The 15,727-nt window shown below is 42.0% G+C and overlaps 1 protein-coding gene across 8 annotated transcripts in view; it reads left to right on the top strand.

Moving 5' to 3' along the window:
• Nucleotides 1-15,727, top strand: part of satb1b (SATB homeobox 1b) — a 66,793-nt gene that overhangs the window by 4,062 nt on the left and 47,004 nt on the right. For 5 of the 8 annotated variants that reach the window (XM_083761706.1, XM_083761708.1, XM_083761709.1 and 2 more), the window contains exons 2-4: nt 9,256-9,494; nt 13,683-13,859; nt 14,982-15,108. In XM_083761706.1, coding sequence (XP_083617832.1) covers nt 9,281-9,494; nt 13,683-13,859; nt 14,982-15,108 — 518 coding nt within the window. In that variant the 5' untranslated portion in view covers nt 9,256-9,280. Of the gene's footprint in view, nt 1-6,936; nt 7,976-9,255; nt 9,495-13,682; nt 13,860-14,981; nt 15,109-15,727 lie in introns of those variants that run through there. The other 3 variants (XM_083761710.1, XM_083761704.1, XM_083761705.1) reach the window with 2 other exon arrangements.

The raw sequence follows: 15,727 nt of genomic DNA, 5'->3' as shown, positions 1-15,727 counted from the left end.
TTCCTTGGCTTAACGATAAAAGCGTCACATTGTTTTTTCGAGGGGGGTCTTCACAATCAGCTCTGTTTTCAGAACGGACTGCATTTCAACCCATTTTCCAGGAGATAAATAACCATAGTCCGTCATGTTGATTCTGTCACGCTTTGACAAAATGACATTCCCCCAATCCCCCAATGGTAGATTTTCTTCTTTTGTTTGTGCTTTTTTAATGCTTCATTATACCATAACAGATACAATTAAAAAACATATACCTTTAATTAGTTTGTGATTCAAGTCACAACACATTATTACACGTCTCATGACATGGTGGTTTATATATATATATATATATATATATATATCTTTTATTTGCATGCTTGTCTTTGTCCAATCTGGTGTTTCTGAATCCTTTGTTAAGATAATGCGAGGGGAAAAAAGTGATTTGGAAGAAAGCACATCCTGCTAAGATCAGGTTCTTAATACCCACCCACATACTCCAATGAAATAATTTCAATAGAGTGCATCCTCTCACTCCTCTTACACACACACACACACACACACACACACACACACACACACACACACACACACACACACACACACACACACACACACTTATACCCCTTATCAACTGTTTTGTTCATCAGTGGATGAATGATGCATCCTTTCACAAGGGATTACATGTGCAGAGAAAAATATGCGGATGAAGAACTGGGGGCTCCATCTTATCCCTAAACTTATTTGCCATTTTTTACTATTTTGATAATCATTTTAAAATAGTTCAACTAGCCGATCTACATCAACACGTTGTGAGAGTGTAGATCAGCTATTTGAACTATTTTAAACGTTTTTTTTAAATAGAATTTTTTTTATAAAAAATGCAAATAAGTTTAGGGATAAGGGTTAAGGGGTGGCGCAAGATATAGCCCTGTGTCTTCAAGTCTGCTTCTCCCATGCAGCCTTTCTGCATAAGTCTACATCAAGGGTCCTTTCCGTATATGTTCCCAATATAAATATAGTGTCTGTCAAGGACCCCCTGTACAGTACTGTATTTGGCCGTGGACCCCCATGTGAAACTATTTTGAGGCAGGAGCTCCCATAAGAGAAAATGTGTTAGTTTTTGGTTTTCTTTTCAGAATTATTCCATAGACAACATATTGCATTGCTTTTATATTGGCACATTTGGTTCATTTTCTTCTTCTTTTATTAGGGATAAAGTGGTTAAACTGATTTTGATGTTATATTAACACATCTTTCAGGGGATCCTCCTGAACGCCATAAAGGACCCAATGATATGATCCCTCAGGTCCTTTACCATTACATAGCCTCATTACTAGAGTACATATTACAGTATAGTTCCATGCTCATCATTTGCCTTCACTCTCTGAACACACCTCAAGAACTAAGACACAAAAACATTTGCCCTTCGCTACTGCTCCTCACCAACAGGAAAACTCAGTTTATCTGTCCTGCAACAAAAACGTGTGACCAAAGCCATCTCCAGTGACCCCCCCCCCCCCCCCTCCCCCTTCGTTCTCTCTCTCTCACTCACACACACACACACACACACACACACACACACACACACACACACACACACACACACACACACACACACACTGTGTCTCTCTAACTCTATTAATTGTTTATATGTTGCAATCCACGAGGCAGAAATTACAGTTGTAATTATTCGGTCATGTGATGACCCGGTCCCGCAAGCAGTGACAGAAAAGTCATTTCTTTAAAAGAACCCTGCTTCTGATGCCCCTCGGTTGTTCTATGACTAATTGCTTTTATAATTTGATAAAGAGAAAGGGAGGCAAATAGAGAGGGAGAGGGAGATTGGAGTGATAAACAAGGCAGCAAGCCGATTAAAGGGTCCAACCCCAATGACACCAGGGGTGGGGGTTTGACTCAACAGGGCTAAGGGCGGTGGCATTGACCCCTGTATTCGCAGGCCTCTCTGGAGGTAGTGCCGCGATACGCTGGGCTGTGTATGAGTGAACATATGCACCCGCGTGTTGTTTTGCCTGTGCGCATCTACAGTATGTGTGGGAGTTGCATTGTGTACAGTGAACATCACACATTGTAATGGTGGGCGTCGTAAGTTACGATCCGAAAGGGGGAAGTGGGGAGCAGTATGAGAAAAATCTTTGTTGGGTTTCGGTTACGTTCCTCTTTGATGCTGTCTGCAGTTCTGAGGGCCGTTAAGCAGAAATGCTAAAGGCCTTCCTGTCAGCAGAGCTAAGGTTGAAACCTCTTGTCCTCATCTATTTTCGCAGACTACATGTGATTATAAAACAATTAAGCACTTAGGTGGAGACTCTCCGAAGTTCATTTAATTCCCCTCGTTCTCTCTCTCTTTCTCTATCCCCTCTTCTTTTCTCCTACTTCCTCCTATGATGTTGCACGGACATATTAGACCTGTAGCTATTTATTCTGTTTATTTAACTTAATATTGAAAGCTATACTGAGTGGCTAATGGAGAAACTCAGACATTCTTTTTTTTTGGAGTATGCTTACTTCAAAGTACAAAGTGATTTTCCATTGTTCCCCAATGGTCATTGAAACAACATTAAAGCAAAAGATTGTATAAAACATTTGGTAGATAATTGAAGTTGTTGGTTGACAAAACGATAACATTTTAGAGACATTTCACAAATGATCTCTCCTCTGTCCTTATACTCTGTCCTACATATATGTCCATACATATTACAGTATAGTTCCATGATCATCATTTGCCTTCACTCTCTTTACACCTCAAGAACTAAACCACAAAAATGTTTGCCCTTCGCTACTGCTCCTAAGTTGTTGGTTGACAAAAAACAAAACATTTTAGAGACATTTCACAAATGATCTCTCCTCTGTCCTTATAAAACTCGTTTTGATATAAAATCACCAAGCACTATCATAGTATCTCACTATCTCATGTGTTGGTGTAGTGTCTACCTATCATTTGTTTCGAAATGTTGGCCACTTATGTACACATTAATAAGCCCTAAGCTATACACAATCCTCTTTTTTCACTGTACATATCATCTTCTGTCTCATAGCAGTTTAGCTGTGTACCCATACTAATACGGGCATGTTGTGACATATTCCATGACAGATTATTAAATCCCTCGCAGCCTTTAATAGTACTATTGTGTTTGTGTCTGTGTTTTATTGTAGGAGACACTCGCAGGGAGCCGAGGGTCTAACCACACAGCACAAACCCCATGCTGTTTGTGTTCTCAAAATTCTGAATCTCAATGTGCAGACTAATTTGTATTAGTAATCCAAATAATCGTATTAATGCCTATTAGAGGCATCACAAGCGGTGAGCATGAAGACATCACACCTACACAGTTAGTGATAGGAGCTAGCGTTGACTGCCATAATAAATGAATGCATTATTACTCAATGCTGAGCCAAAAGTGATGCAGTTACTCATTCAGTCTGTAAAATAAAATAAAATAAAAATAATATAATTTTATTACTATTTTCTTTGCCATAAGAAAATATTGAAGGAAATGTCGCAGTTCTGTTAAATGTGCACAACACATGGCAAACATAAAGTGTATGTCTGCAGTTGAATGTTATGTAGGTTTTCTTGTTTGGAGTCATTCATTTTATACCAGGTGTTTATATGTCAAATTTTCATTTCTCGTGTTTTCTTTGTATCCAACAGATAACACAATTCTACATAACACAATAACTCTTTTATAGACGTTTTGCACACCACTTATCACTGCAATGGAAAGCTGCATTGGCCTGGAAAAACACATCTTTAACAGTGTTAATCTGTATTCAACACATCACTATAACAGTACACAGCTAGTTATTATTTTTTTTCCCTTCATTTTTTTAAACAGGCTTTTCGTTTTTCAAGCCCCCTCTTTTTTCTCTTCTTTCTCTGTGATACAAAACGGTATATGTTAATTGATAATCAGCAGTGTTGATTCAGTGGTGCATTCAGTGCAAATCTGTGCCCTTCTGGATGTCAGAGGGTTTTCACAGCCATACCGGTGCCAACCTAGCTGGCAGTGCTGGCACCTGTTGGCAGTGCCAAGGCCTGGCAGGGGTTATCGATGCTCTCTGATGGTGCCCGACAATCACAGTGGAAATGACTGCGGCTGCTTGCGTCACGCCAGATAGAAAAAAGAGCATTTGCCGACAATGGCTCGCATTTGACGTTTTCTGTGTTCTGAACGCCGCTCTCTGTAGCCAAGTATACAAACAAAGAGAGGATGGGACCTGTAGTATACATCGTGTAAAACATGTCAATGTGGAAAATATGTCAACATGCTTAGTATGGTAAAGGTTATGCAAGGACCATAGGGAGTGTGTGACTGGGGTGTTCTGGTGTAGGTGATGCAATGTTGTGAGCAATTGATCTGGTGATGAGAATGAGTAGGGGGGGATTTCTGCCTGTCTCCATGTTACCATGTCAGTAATGATGAATGCTGGTGAACAGTAGCTTAATGCATAGGGAGTGAATGAATGGTTTAATTCCCAAATGCTATGTCTCCATTTTTGGAGAAAAGGAATTACGTTCTGTTTATGGCTGAAACATTAGGCTACCTAAATCGTTGTTGCTTATTGTATGTATAACACTGGGATGGTTATATTCTCTAAATTGCAACTATTTTGTAATTAAAGCAGTTAAGCTAATGACTTCAATAATGTTCAGAGTTTTCCTTTCCTGCTTGCAATCACAATGTGTCCCATTTCAATGGAGTAACTGCAGTAAAATTATAGCTTGCATATATAAAGCATAAAATACAGGTAGCCTATAGTAATTGCCCCTCAATTGTGCATTTATGACCAATATCTCACCAAATTGCATAAAGCATATGTGTTTAACTCATTGGAACCTGAAAATATAGAGATGAGACACTGGTCAACAACCCACAAAAAAGCATAACGATTCCCACTCTTGATACCATTGTGCAAGTTTAAAATGAGCAGGACAGTCAACTTTGGCATGAAAACATGTAGCTGTTTCAACAACTCTTCCATTTCCTGTGTAAAACCACAGACAAGTGACCTAATACCTTGTTATAGAAGGATCTACAGTACCCATCAAAAACAAACCCATATTATAGATAAGTGGTAATAAATATATCTTAGGTTCCAAAGACAGTCTGTCTTTTTTCCATCACATAATTGTCTGGTGACAATAGCATTGTTAGTATTTGGTGAACTTTTTTCTTGCGTGAATGAATTAATATGAGTGAACTTTTAACCTGTGGCGGGTGAGAGGGATCATTTATTTATTTTCACGAGGGCTGAATGAGCATGAATGTTGTGCTTTGTTTTGACCAGTGGTGTGGTGATAAAGCCCAGTCTCCTGTAATTACACCAACCACTTTAGACATCTTCACTCCTCCTCAGTGGTCATCTGTTCACATTTCGGCATTCTTCTAGACGGGCCACAATAAAGCTGCATTGGAATTGAAGTACCCTCTCTGCAAAATCATTTGCTTTTTTGCATCTTCCAAAAATGTGATGCCCCCTCGAATAAGCGGAAGTTTCTTCGATTACCCAGCTCACCTGACAGTGGTTGCCCTTGAGCTAATCTTAGAATGCTCGCATCTGCGGTTTGCATTGTTTATATAACAACAGCTTTGGGTGATGTGGGCTAATGTTGTATTTATGGTCTTACACAGATCCTAACGGCATTTATTAATAAACGTTACATGCCATTTCATATGCAGAGACACTTTGACCATGTAAGATTTGCACCCAGTGTGTACATTTCCTGTTTTTGTTGGTTTCCTGTTTCACTATTAAGAAGCAGACTCTGGATGCACATTGTTCATTTTCACCTGCTGTAGTAGGCTATTTATCTTCATCTGCTGCAAGCATACAGTATGTGGATTTCATAAATCTGCTGTTAAATGCTTCAGCTGAGAAATAAAAACAAAAATGCTGCTCTCAGTTGACAAAGTTATTCCTGAACAGTGGTTTATTCTTTCTCACTAACTGTGTGTCTGTCCCATACTATGTGACAGACTTGGAGATAGTTTCCTCAGTGCTGGTTGTCATCAGACCTCACCTCACACTTTACGCTTTACATGTGTTAAAGCTACTCAGAGATTCAGTCACCATATTCCTACTAACTTAACACTGAATAGATTAGTGCATCCATTGTCTTTGCCTCTCTCTCTCTCTCTCTCTCTGTGTGTCTGTCTGTCTGTGTGTGTGTGTGTGTGTGTGTGTGTGTGTGTGTGTGTGTGTGTGTGTGTGTGTGTGTGCGTGCGCGTGCGTGTGAGTGTGTGTGTGTGTGTGTGTGTGTGTGTGTGTGCATGTGTGTGTGGGCCTACATGCACACCCATTACACCAGTTATTATTACTAGTCTGACAAAGCGAGCCATGGAGGCACCCTAAGGTGCAAACACTATATCAGGCTTTTTGTTGACAATATCAACAGAGATTACCTTATCTAATATTTTGGCATTCTGTTTGACATTACAGCCTGTCATTGAGACTGAGAGACGTTTATGAAATATTAACAACATATCAGTGCTACTGTAACCGGCAATTATAAGGTTGAGAGACATAAAGGAGAAAAAAGTTAATATTTATGTTGTATTTATTTACACTTTACAGCACCACAACACTACAGCAATCAGAGTGAGAACCGTTATCAATAGAGGCACCGGATTTTATTGTGTGTGTGTGTGTGTGTGTGTGTGTGTGTGGGGGGGGGGGGGGACCTATCGACTCGTCTCCGTTCATAATATAATTATCTTATCTAAGAAACATGTCTATGGAGGCTATTTGTCCATCTCCATAGCCCCTCTAGAGAATGTGTGCGTGTTATTCAGTAATAAATGCAGAACCGCCTCACTCTAATCAAGCTGATTAAAAATTCCTGCGCGCACAGCCGGAAATCGCACCATCCTCTGTGTTTTCTCCCCACTTTTTACTTTATTTTCGACTCTCCTCTCCGCCAGGACCTCGGCTGTGGCGGGCGGCCGCCTCCGAAGACCCGAGATGCGGTCGAAATCATGTTGTTTTGAGGGTTATTTTCCTTTGAGATGAGGAGGAGAAAAGGGAAAGCCGAGGCAACGCCAGCGCCAGCGAGGGGAGTGATGAGTCAATACAACTAATAATTTAATGGGGACACAGAGGGGGGAAAGAGAAAGAAAGAAGAGCTCCGTCCGGACGCAAATCTAAACGAACAGGACACCTCCTATCGCAAGCAGCTCTCATGTGTCTATAGCAAGCCTTATTTCTTCTCGACGTCGGAAAGTAAATAGCACTTTTTTAACCTGTTTTGGTCCGCATATCGAATCATCAACATCGTCTATCTATGCGAGACAGAAGATCACTGTCGATTATTTTTCTATTGGAGACTAATAGCAGGCAAAGCTAATCGACCGCCTTGTATTTTTGTATGTATATTCTCTTCGGGATTCCTCGTAAATGTATAGGATAGGATCGAGACGGCTCAACGGCTTCGACAATGCTCATTACTGTGTCCGATGTGCTGTAGCGTATCACGGGCTAGGACTGCTTGATAATCGCGGTGGATGGAGCCTACGCTGCTGCACTGTTAGTGCTGTGTGAACTAAGCAGAAGTCGCTGCACTTGTAACCGATGGACGCAGTTATCTAGTTACTTTGTATCAAATGTTATTTATATTGTCTACATCACAATAAGAAAGAATTACTATTTGTTTCCCGGTTAGTCGGTCTAGGAGGGCTAGGGCGATTAGATAGGGCTATATACATCGCAGGGCATAAGTGCTTGCCATACCAATGTTCTCCTATCACGGTCCATCTCGACCTCCTCTCTTGTTGTACACAGATTCGTGTCGCTCTTTTTATACCAGTCGTACCGGCATTTCGAAAGAAACGCCACATCTTTTTAGAGTAATTTTTCGGTATCATGCAAACATAAATAGAATCAAGAAGTGAAGTTATTTTCTACCCTGGCAAAACTTGAAGAAGCTTTTCAAGACTGCATTATAGCCTATGCTCTCCAGTGCTGAAGTGCAGCGTTTCAGGTTGGTTTGACAGCTATATCTAACTCTCTTCCCCTCAGCAATGTCCTGTTATGTCCATTTGAACTATTGCTTTGTTTTTAAGATAAATACAAATCCTGACCTGGATCCCAATCATATCCGGGTCTGAATTATTTTACCATCTATTCACAGAATTAGTCGCCTCATTGCATATTGTGAATGGGAGTTTGAAAAGGTGTGTGGGGAGATATTGTCCCTTTTTGATAACTGTATTATACTTAATTTCCTTGAACACAATGCATTCATTGTAGTACCATATCAATGGTAAGCTACATCTGAAGGGGTTTCTTACTGAACAACTTAAAAATGGCTATCTGTGGCACATTGAAACAAATGTTGTATGTCAGTTATTTAACCTTTTTCATATACCCAGGGAGCTGTAGTCATAGTCATGGGTGTTAATTGTTAGCTTCCTGCATTTCCACTGGCTATCTGTGTGCAGCACCTGTGCGTAACCAGCATCACAGCCTCGCTCACACTCCTGCTTCTATCTAGTCCTGCTATCTTCCTGCTTTCCTCTCTTCACTTTGACTTTTGAATTGACCATGATGAGTCAGCAAGAAGTTTTACTTCACCTTCTAACTCAGCCTGTATTTTTTTAATTCACATCTTTCAAAATTAAGTTTGTAATCAGATATCGTCCATGATTGTAAGGAAGCAAAAGAAGACAATGAAATAGTCATAGTCCAATTTAGCTGTATCCTGTATGTGGTAACATGTATGTGTGTGCGTCACCCTTCCCCAATTCCGAACTGTCTGGTGAGTAATAATGCACAGAAAGTGTCTCAGAATCTGAATAATGTTAGTTCCTGGTTTGTTGCCACGGCAGAGCCCTGTTCCGTGAACTGCACTACTCATCCAAGTGGAATCTCTCAGCAAATGAATGTGTTTCCACTAAAACGGCTGCTTGTTTGCCCCTCCGCATGGGAATCTGTAGCAGGACAAGCATACATAATACATGCATTGAAAAGTGGGAACATTACAGTGGTATGAAACGTCACAAGAGCCTTTGAGTATGAAACAAGTTATGTGCAATGTTTCATGGGTCTCAATTATTTAGATTTATCTTTTTATTATTATTATTATATTTTAGCTCAAAATAAATGGCCATTCCCTTTTCAACCTATATATATATATTTTTTGAAACCTGAAGACGTTCCACACTACGATACTACTGATGCAATATATTTGAATGATTCATCATTAGTGTTTTTTCTTTTTTGTATGACTAAAGCATTGTTTTCTCTCCTACATCGCCCTAGGTGATAGTGAGCAGAGGTGCTGAGAATGATGGAGCATCTCAGCGAGGCGTGCCTGGGCAAGGAGAACTGTGAGCTGGTCAACAGCATGGCAGAGGGCAAGGCCCCGCCAGCCAAGTTGGCCCGACTGGAGCAGAATGGCAGCCCTCTGGGGAGAGCGCGTCTAGGCAGCACCGGGGCCAAACTTTCCGGGGTTCCATACAAGCCGTCCGGGCATCTGCTCAAGACTTATCACAAGAAAGGTGAGTGTGTGTGTGTGTGTGTGTGTGTGGTGTGTGAGAGAGAGAGAGAGAGAGAGAGAGAGAGATAAGATAATCCATCAGTCTTGAATGCTGTTCATTCCTTTAAATGACGTTTATATGTTTACTACCAGTGAATTGCCACATAACACCCCTGGCCTGCACACTCCAAAACTCTAAAGCACTCTTACAATGCTTCTAGCGTTCGTTTGTGCATGTGTGGTGCCGTGCACGCACTAACACATACACACACACGCGCACGCACACACGCACGCACGCACGCACGCACGCACGCACGCACACACACACACACACACACACACACACACACACACACACACACACACACACACACACACACACACACACACACACACACACACACACACACACACACACACACACACACACACTCCTACTAATTTGCACAGACAATAGCTATTAGCTAATACAGGAGTGGCTGAAATTTATTTCTCTTGCCGTACTGCTTAGCACTGCGTCAACGCGCCTCTCTGTCTCCACTCTCCAACTCCATACCCCACCCCACCCCACCATATTTGTTTATTGTGGGTACGTTTCAGTCCTTTAAGACCCATTGCTGTTTAAAGTGAGCCTTTACTTTGGGATTATGACATAGCTTTTTAATATAACTGTTGTCGTCTTGTGAGTAACACGAAGGGCGCCGTCGCCATCCAAAAAAAGAAACTTTTTTATGGCTGCATGTTTTTTCAAGGGCCTCGTAAGGAGTTTCAAAACCTGCAGGTTTTGGAGTTGTAATAGCATTTGGCCGTTAAAGCTCATCTGTTTGGTCGGTTGTATCGTTTCTTTGTGCCACAGGGACTCAGGAACTCCTGGAATGTTGCTGCAGAGTGTCCTCCAATGAACACTTTTTCTTATTTGCTCCTTTAATCTACATGTTGTGCTCCATTTGAGAGAACTTAATTTTTCACCTTCATCATCTCATTTCATCTCATTTTTCCCCCTCTCTTTTGGCCACCTACCCAGTAAAAGCCTGACTGTTAATTTGCCCATTTGTAACTGAGATTGTGCAAATGTAACCAAATTGGTTACATTTGGTTACATTTGTACAGTCTGAGAATTAATTAGAACACTTAGGATTTTTTGAGGATGATCCCGCCCAACATCCACCTTCCCATCTCATCTCCTCCCTTCCGTTCCCAACAGCCTCCATTTGTTTCAGTCGTTTTCAGAGGAGGCCGTGATGCTGACTGTCCACACGTTGTCCTGCTGCTGATACTACGCACAGAGCCCATAGCAGGCATTGTGTCTGCGCCCGAAACAATATTTACCGCGGGCTTCTCTGGGCTCCCTGAAAACAAAGCCAGTATTGATCCCCCAAATGAACCTACACAGCAGTCTTTATTGTTAGATCTTTATCTATTAAAATCGCGGGAGGAGAAAAGCGTCCCTTTCAGCACATTCCCTGGCATCTGCTGGCTTATTGATTGTTTGCCAGAGCTGTGTGCATCTTCTGGAATGCCTGGGATTGGAAAGTATCAGAATCAGATGCACTTTTATGGCCAAGTTCAACAAATGTGCAGGAATTTGACTTGGTAACATCGGTGCAGACATATTGATAACTACACAGTAAAATCACAACTGTGACTTTAACTTTGAGAGTGTACAAGTTCCAGTTGGTTCCCTTTGTAAGCTCTCAAAGTTAAATTAACAGTCAGGAATCATGATTTACAGTTTAAGATTTTAACTTACACTGACACTGATACTTTATTAACTGTTTGAAAATAGTACAGTGGTACGATTATACAATGATGCTAAAAGGATAACACAAAAAGCTGTGAGGGCTTGTTTCCATTGTGGTCCTGTGTATTCAAATCACCATGTATATTCACATGGATTAAAGTTCTCAGTCGCCACGACTGATTTCAGTCATTTAGATTCCATAGAAGCCAGCATGTCTTCTATGAAAGCATGTTGCACAATAGAAGCCAGTATATCTTCTATGGAAGTATATTTTGTGCAATAGAAACCATGCATTTATTCTATGAAAGCATGTTAGCGAAAATAGCCAGAAAAACCTCTCAATTGAGAGCTTGTAGACTGGTCATTATTATAATTTTAAGTGGTCAAACTAGCAATATGTTCAGAAGCTTCTTCCATAAAACCCTAATGGTCTTGGATATTTCATAAAATCAAAGGTCAATATGGGATTTCTTCACCTGTTTGGAACTATGTAGATTTGGCCATACGCCATTTTTCAGTTGTGAGACTTTAATCCATGTATTCAATTCATCAATAAATATGTATGTGTGTGTGTGTGTGTGTGTGTGTGTGTGTGTGTGTGTGTGTGTGTGTGTGTGTGTGTGCGTGCGTGCGTGCGTGCGTGCGTGCGCGTGTGCTTGCACACGCGTGTGTGTGTGTGTGTGTGTATGTACGTGTGCATACAAAAGAACCTCACATCACATTCTGAACCAAGACTAAATCTGGACAAAACATACCATACATATTTCTCTAACAATCTATGAATCTATTTATTATATACACCTAGATGCATCATTCTGCTGCTCAAAGCCAGTGTAGTAGACCACAGAATATATCACTTCCTGCATTCATATTTGAGAGTGAGACTCTGAAAGGCCAACCTTTCAGAATTAACGGAAACTTTCTTAAATTTCAAGGATGTTATTTTAGCCTAACAGCATAGTGTGTGATATTTGCACAGCGCATCCTCTGAACATTCGGCAATCTTTGGACAAGGATTTCTCGTTCCACCTGACGGCAGACCCACTGTTGACACAGACTAGTAAAATTCAATGGCACATGGGAATTGGAGCATTGCATCATGGGATGATATTTGGAGTTGTTGGCAGTCAGGAGGCAGCTGAACCTGATAACAACACATTGACAGGGGCAACAGTTTGAACCCCAAAAATGAAAAGATGAGTTGGAGACCTTTTGTCATGGTTTCACATTCATTACAATTAACTTTTACTCCACTAGCATTTATTGAACAATTAGGATCTAATTCACACCAGCATTATTTTAATTTGAGCTCTTATTTTGAAAAGCCACAGTTCAAGGCCTTGTTTACATGATCGATCTATGCCGGTGCACTGGAGAGCTCCACATCGCCGGCTCTGTGCCGTCAAAGAAACGCTGTTTTGACCAAAATGCCATCTGGTACAAGGAATAGGAGATACTGTACAGGCGATTGAAAGAAACGGATTGAATGGATTATTATGGCAACGACGATCTAAAATGGACGATCCAGTGCTGTGCTAACAACAGAGCTAGCTAACCGGCTAACGTAAGTAGCATTATGGCTCGATCGATCGGATGCACTATAAAAGCGCAATTGCCATTAATCTTCGGCAATGGCGTTAAGCGTCAGTATCAAAATTAGGCTTCAATTGACAAGAATCTTCGGCAATGGCGCTATAGGAGTTAAGCAAAGGGAGATACAATTCAATGACTATAGCCATTAATGAAAGCCAGCCATAGTGCTTCACCTCACTTGGCTCTTGCCACAATAATTTCATCATGTACCATAGGTGGGTAAAAATAACTATAGGCTACTATACCTTATCATCTTACAACATGATGTAAAACAAACATTGATACAAAACAAATAAAATTCTCTTTATTGTCAATGGCGTTTTTAAAACAAACATTGAACTAAAAACAAAATCTGTATATAGGAGGGGCTGGCGCCACAAAAAAAATATACAGTATATGTATATTTCTCCAACGTAAATCCTATTGTTCTTATCTGAAGAGATCAATCATTTACTTTACTGTACTTGTTTCACGTTGTTAGGCAAACTTACATATGTTCTATGATGTGAAACAAGGTGTTTAATGCTATCGTATCGATCTCCTCACATTCAGAACAATACTGATTTAGATTGACTGATGGAGCACAAATGCTACAAAAGAGCCCCCTGTTATGTGCGCTAGCCATACAGACCCCCTCATTTTTTTTAAACATATTTTATTGATTTTCTTTACAGTACAAAGAAGTAATTTGAAAACAATTGACATATATTTCCCCCCCCACTCAGACCCCCCCATTAACAATACTGTCACTCACCCATAATCTGTCGACGCTACAACCCTACGACTACATCATCCACGCGTAATATTAATCCCCACTCGCTACTGAAGATGATGGTCACCATTTGTGATGGATGAACCTCACCGTGTGTTCCTCAGGCAACATGCTACCCGTGTTCTGCGTGGTGGAGCACTACGAGAGCCCCATGGAGTTCGACAGCAAGGAGGAGCACGCCGAGTTTGTGCTGGTGCGCAAAGACATGCTGTTCAACCAGCTCATCGAGATGGCTCTGCTTTCTCTGGGATACTCCCACAGCTCTGCCGCCCAGGCCAAAGGTAACGGCAAGGCTCACACATACAGTGATATCTATCTCTTCTTGAGTGTTCGTTTAACTCACCTTTGGGAGTTCTGGAGTTCCCAGAGTTACAGACCCATAACCCATAATGATAGTGTCGAACCAACTCATATATAGTTTAATGAGCACACCGGATTTTCCTCTTATTTTGTGTTTTCATCTCCTTTCTGTTCCCCTAAATTTTCTCTGTCTTCCTGTTTCTCTCTGTCTCTCCCTTTCCAGTCCCTTATAATTTTGTCCTCTTCTTCTTGCTTTTGTTCTTTTCAGCATTATAAACATTCATAGACATAAAATGCAGACATACAGAAATGCACACACACACACACACACACACACACACACACACACACACACACGCTCGTACGCACGAATGCATGCACTGCACGCAATAGCGAATTGTCCGCTGGCATCAGATCTGTAGCCACATTAACGCATCCTGACAGTGATCCCACAAAGGAGATGTTGAATGTTGAATATTGTAGGTCACAAACACACTGTCTCACTATTCACTACGCACACGCACGCACACACACACACACACACACTATGTGAGCGCTCAGTGGGAGTGGTAACGAAGTGGGGACCAGGGGTCTGCTAATTGTACTTGAACACATGCAGCCAGACATGGCTATTTCAAGGTGCCTCACAGCCCGTTCTTTATTATAGCCTGTCTGTCACACACACACACACACACACACACACACACACACGCGCGCGCGCACGCACATGCACACGCGCACGCACATGCACACACACACCTAAGTCGTGAGTTCTAGTGTGTGTGTGGGCTGCTGTTGTTTCAGAGGCAGCCTCAGAAGGACTGTGTTGTTGATTGATGGACACATGCAATGCTTTCTTTAAAGTTCACAGTTTGAGCACCGTCATGAAATGATCCTGGATTGCATTGTTTTGATCAGGCAGCCAAGATGCAAAAGTCTAATGCCCACTGTTTTGATTTTTGTTCTCTCTCTGTGTGTGTCCATTTCTGTGCATGCATGGGTCTCTGATACATGTGTCTGCGTGTGTGTGTGTGTGTGTGTGTGTTCATATGTGCGTGCATGTTTGTGTGTGTTTGTGTGTGTGTGTGTGTTGCATGGTCCAGGTTTGATCCAGGTGGGCAAATGGAACCCTGTCCCCTTGTCCTACGTCACGGATGCTCCAGACGCCACAGTTGCTGACATGCTACAGGACGTTTACCATGTGGTCACACTCAAGATCCAGCTGCACAGGTTAGTGATGTGCGCACGCACGCACGCACGCACGCACGCACGCACGCACGCACGCACGCACGCACGCACGCACGCACGCACGCACGCACGCACGCACGCACACACACACACACACACACACACACACACACACACACGAATACATGTACGCACATACCTGTGTACTCAACAACTTGACCACCTCTTTTAAAGACAAGCTTGTGTGAGCCACAACCACAACGGCAGCTTCAAATCATGCATGGCTGTGAGTGTGCACTTATCAACACACCACCCAACCGCCAAGATAGTGCGTGGAACTGAAAACGTGTGTGCACGTTGGCACACAGTCCTATTCCGCAACACAAAGACAGACAGACATGCATGCACGTGCATGCACGCATGCACGCTAAGTTGAGTGGCACTGGTGTTGCTGCTTGTGCCAGCTGCACAGTAACCCAGTGTTCTGCAGCCCTCCAGAGAGCTGTTCACTGCGTCTCCCCCCGTTCTCTTCTGTCTCCCTCTGTTGGTGTCTTCCCCATTCAAAGCTGGAACGCAGGCAGACACACGCACCCAAACACACACACACACACACTCGCGCGTGCACACACACACACACACACACACACACACACACACACAC

This window comes from Protomyctophum parallelum (assembly GCF_964188405.1).
Source record: "Protomyctophum parallelum genome assembly, chromosome: 3".
Classification (NCBI taxonomy): Eukaryota; Metazoa; Chordata; class Actinopteri; order Myctophiformes; family Myctophidae; genus Protomyctophum; species Protomyctophum parallelum.
This window is presented reverse-complemented; position numbering and strand designations above follow the sequence as displayed.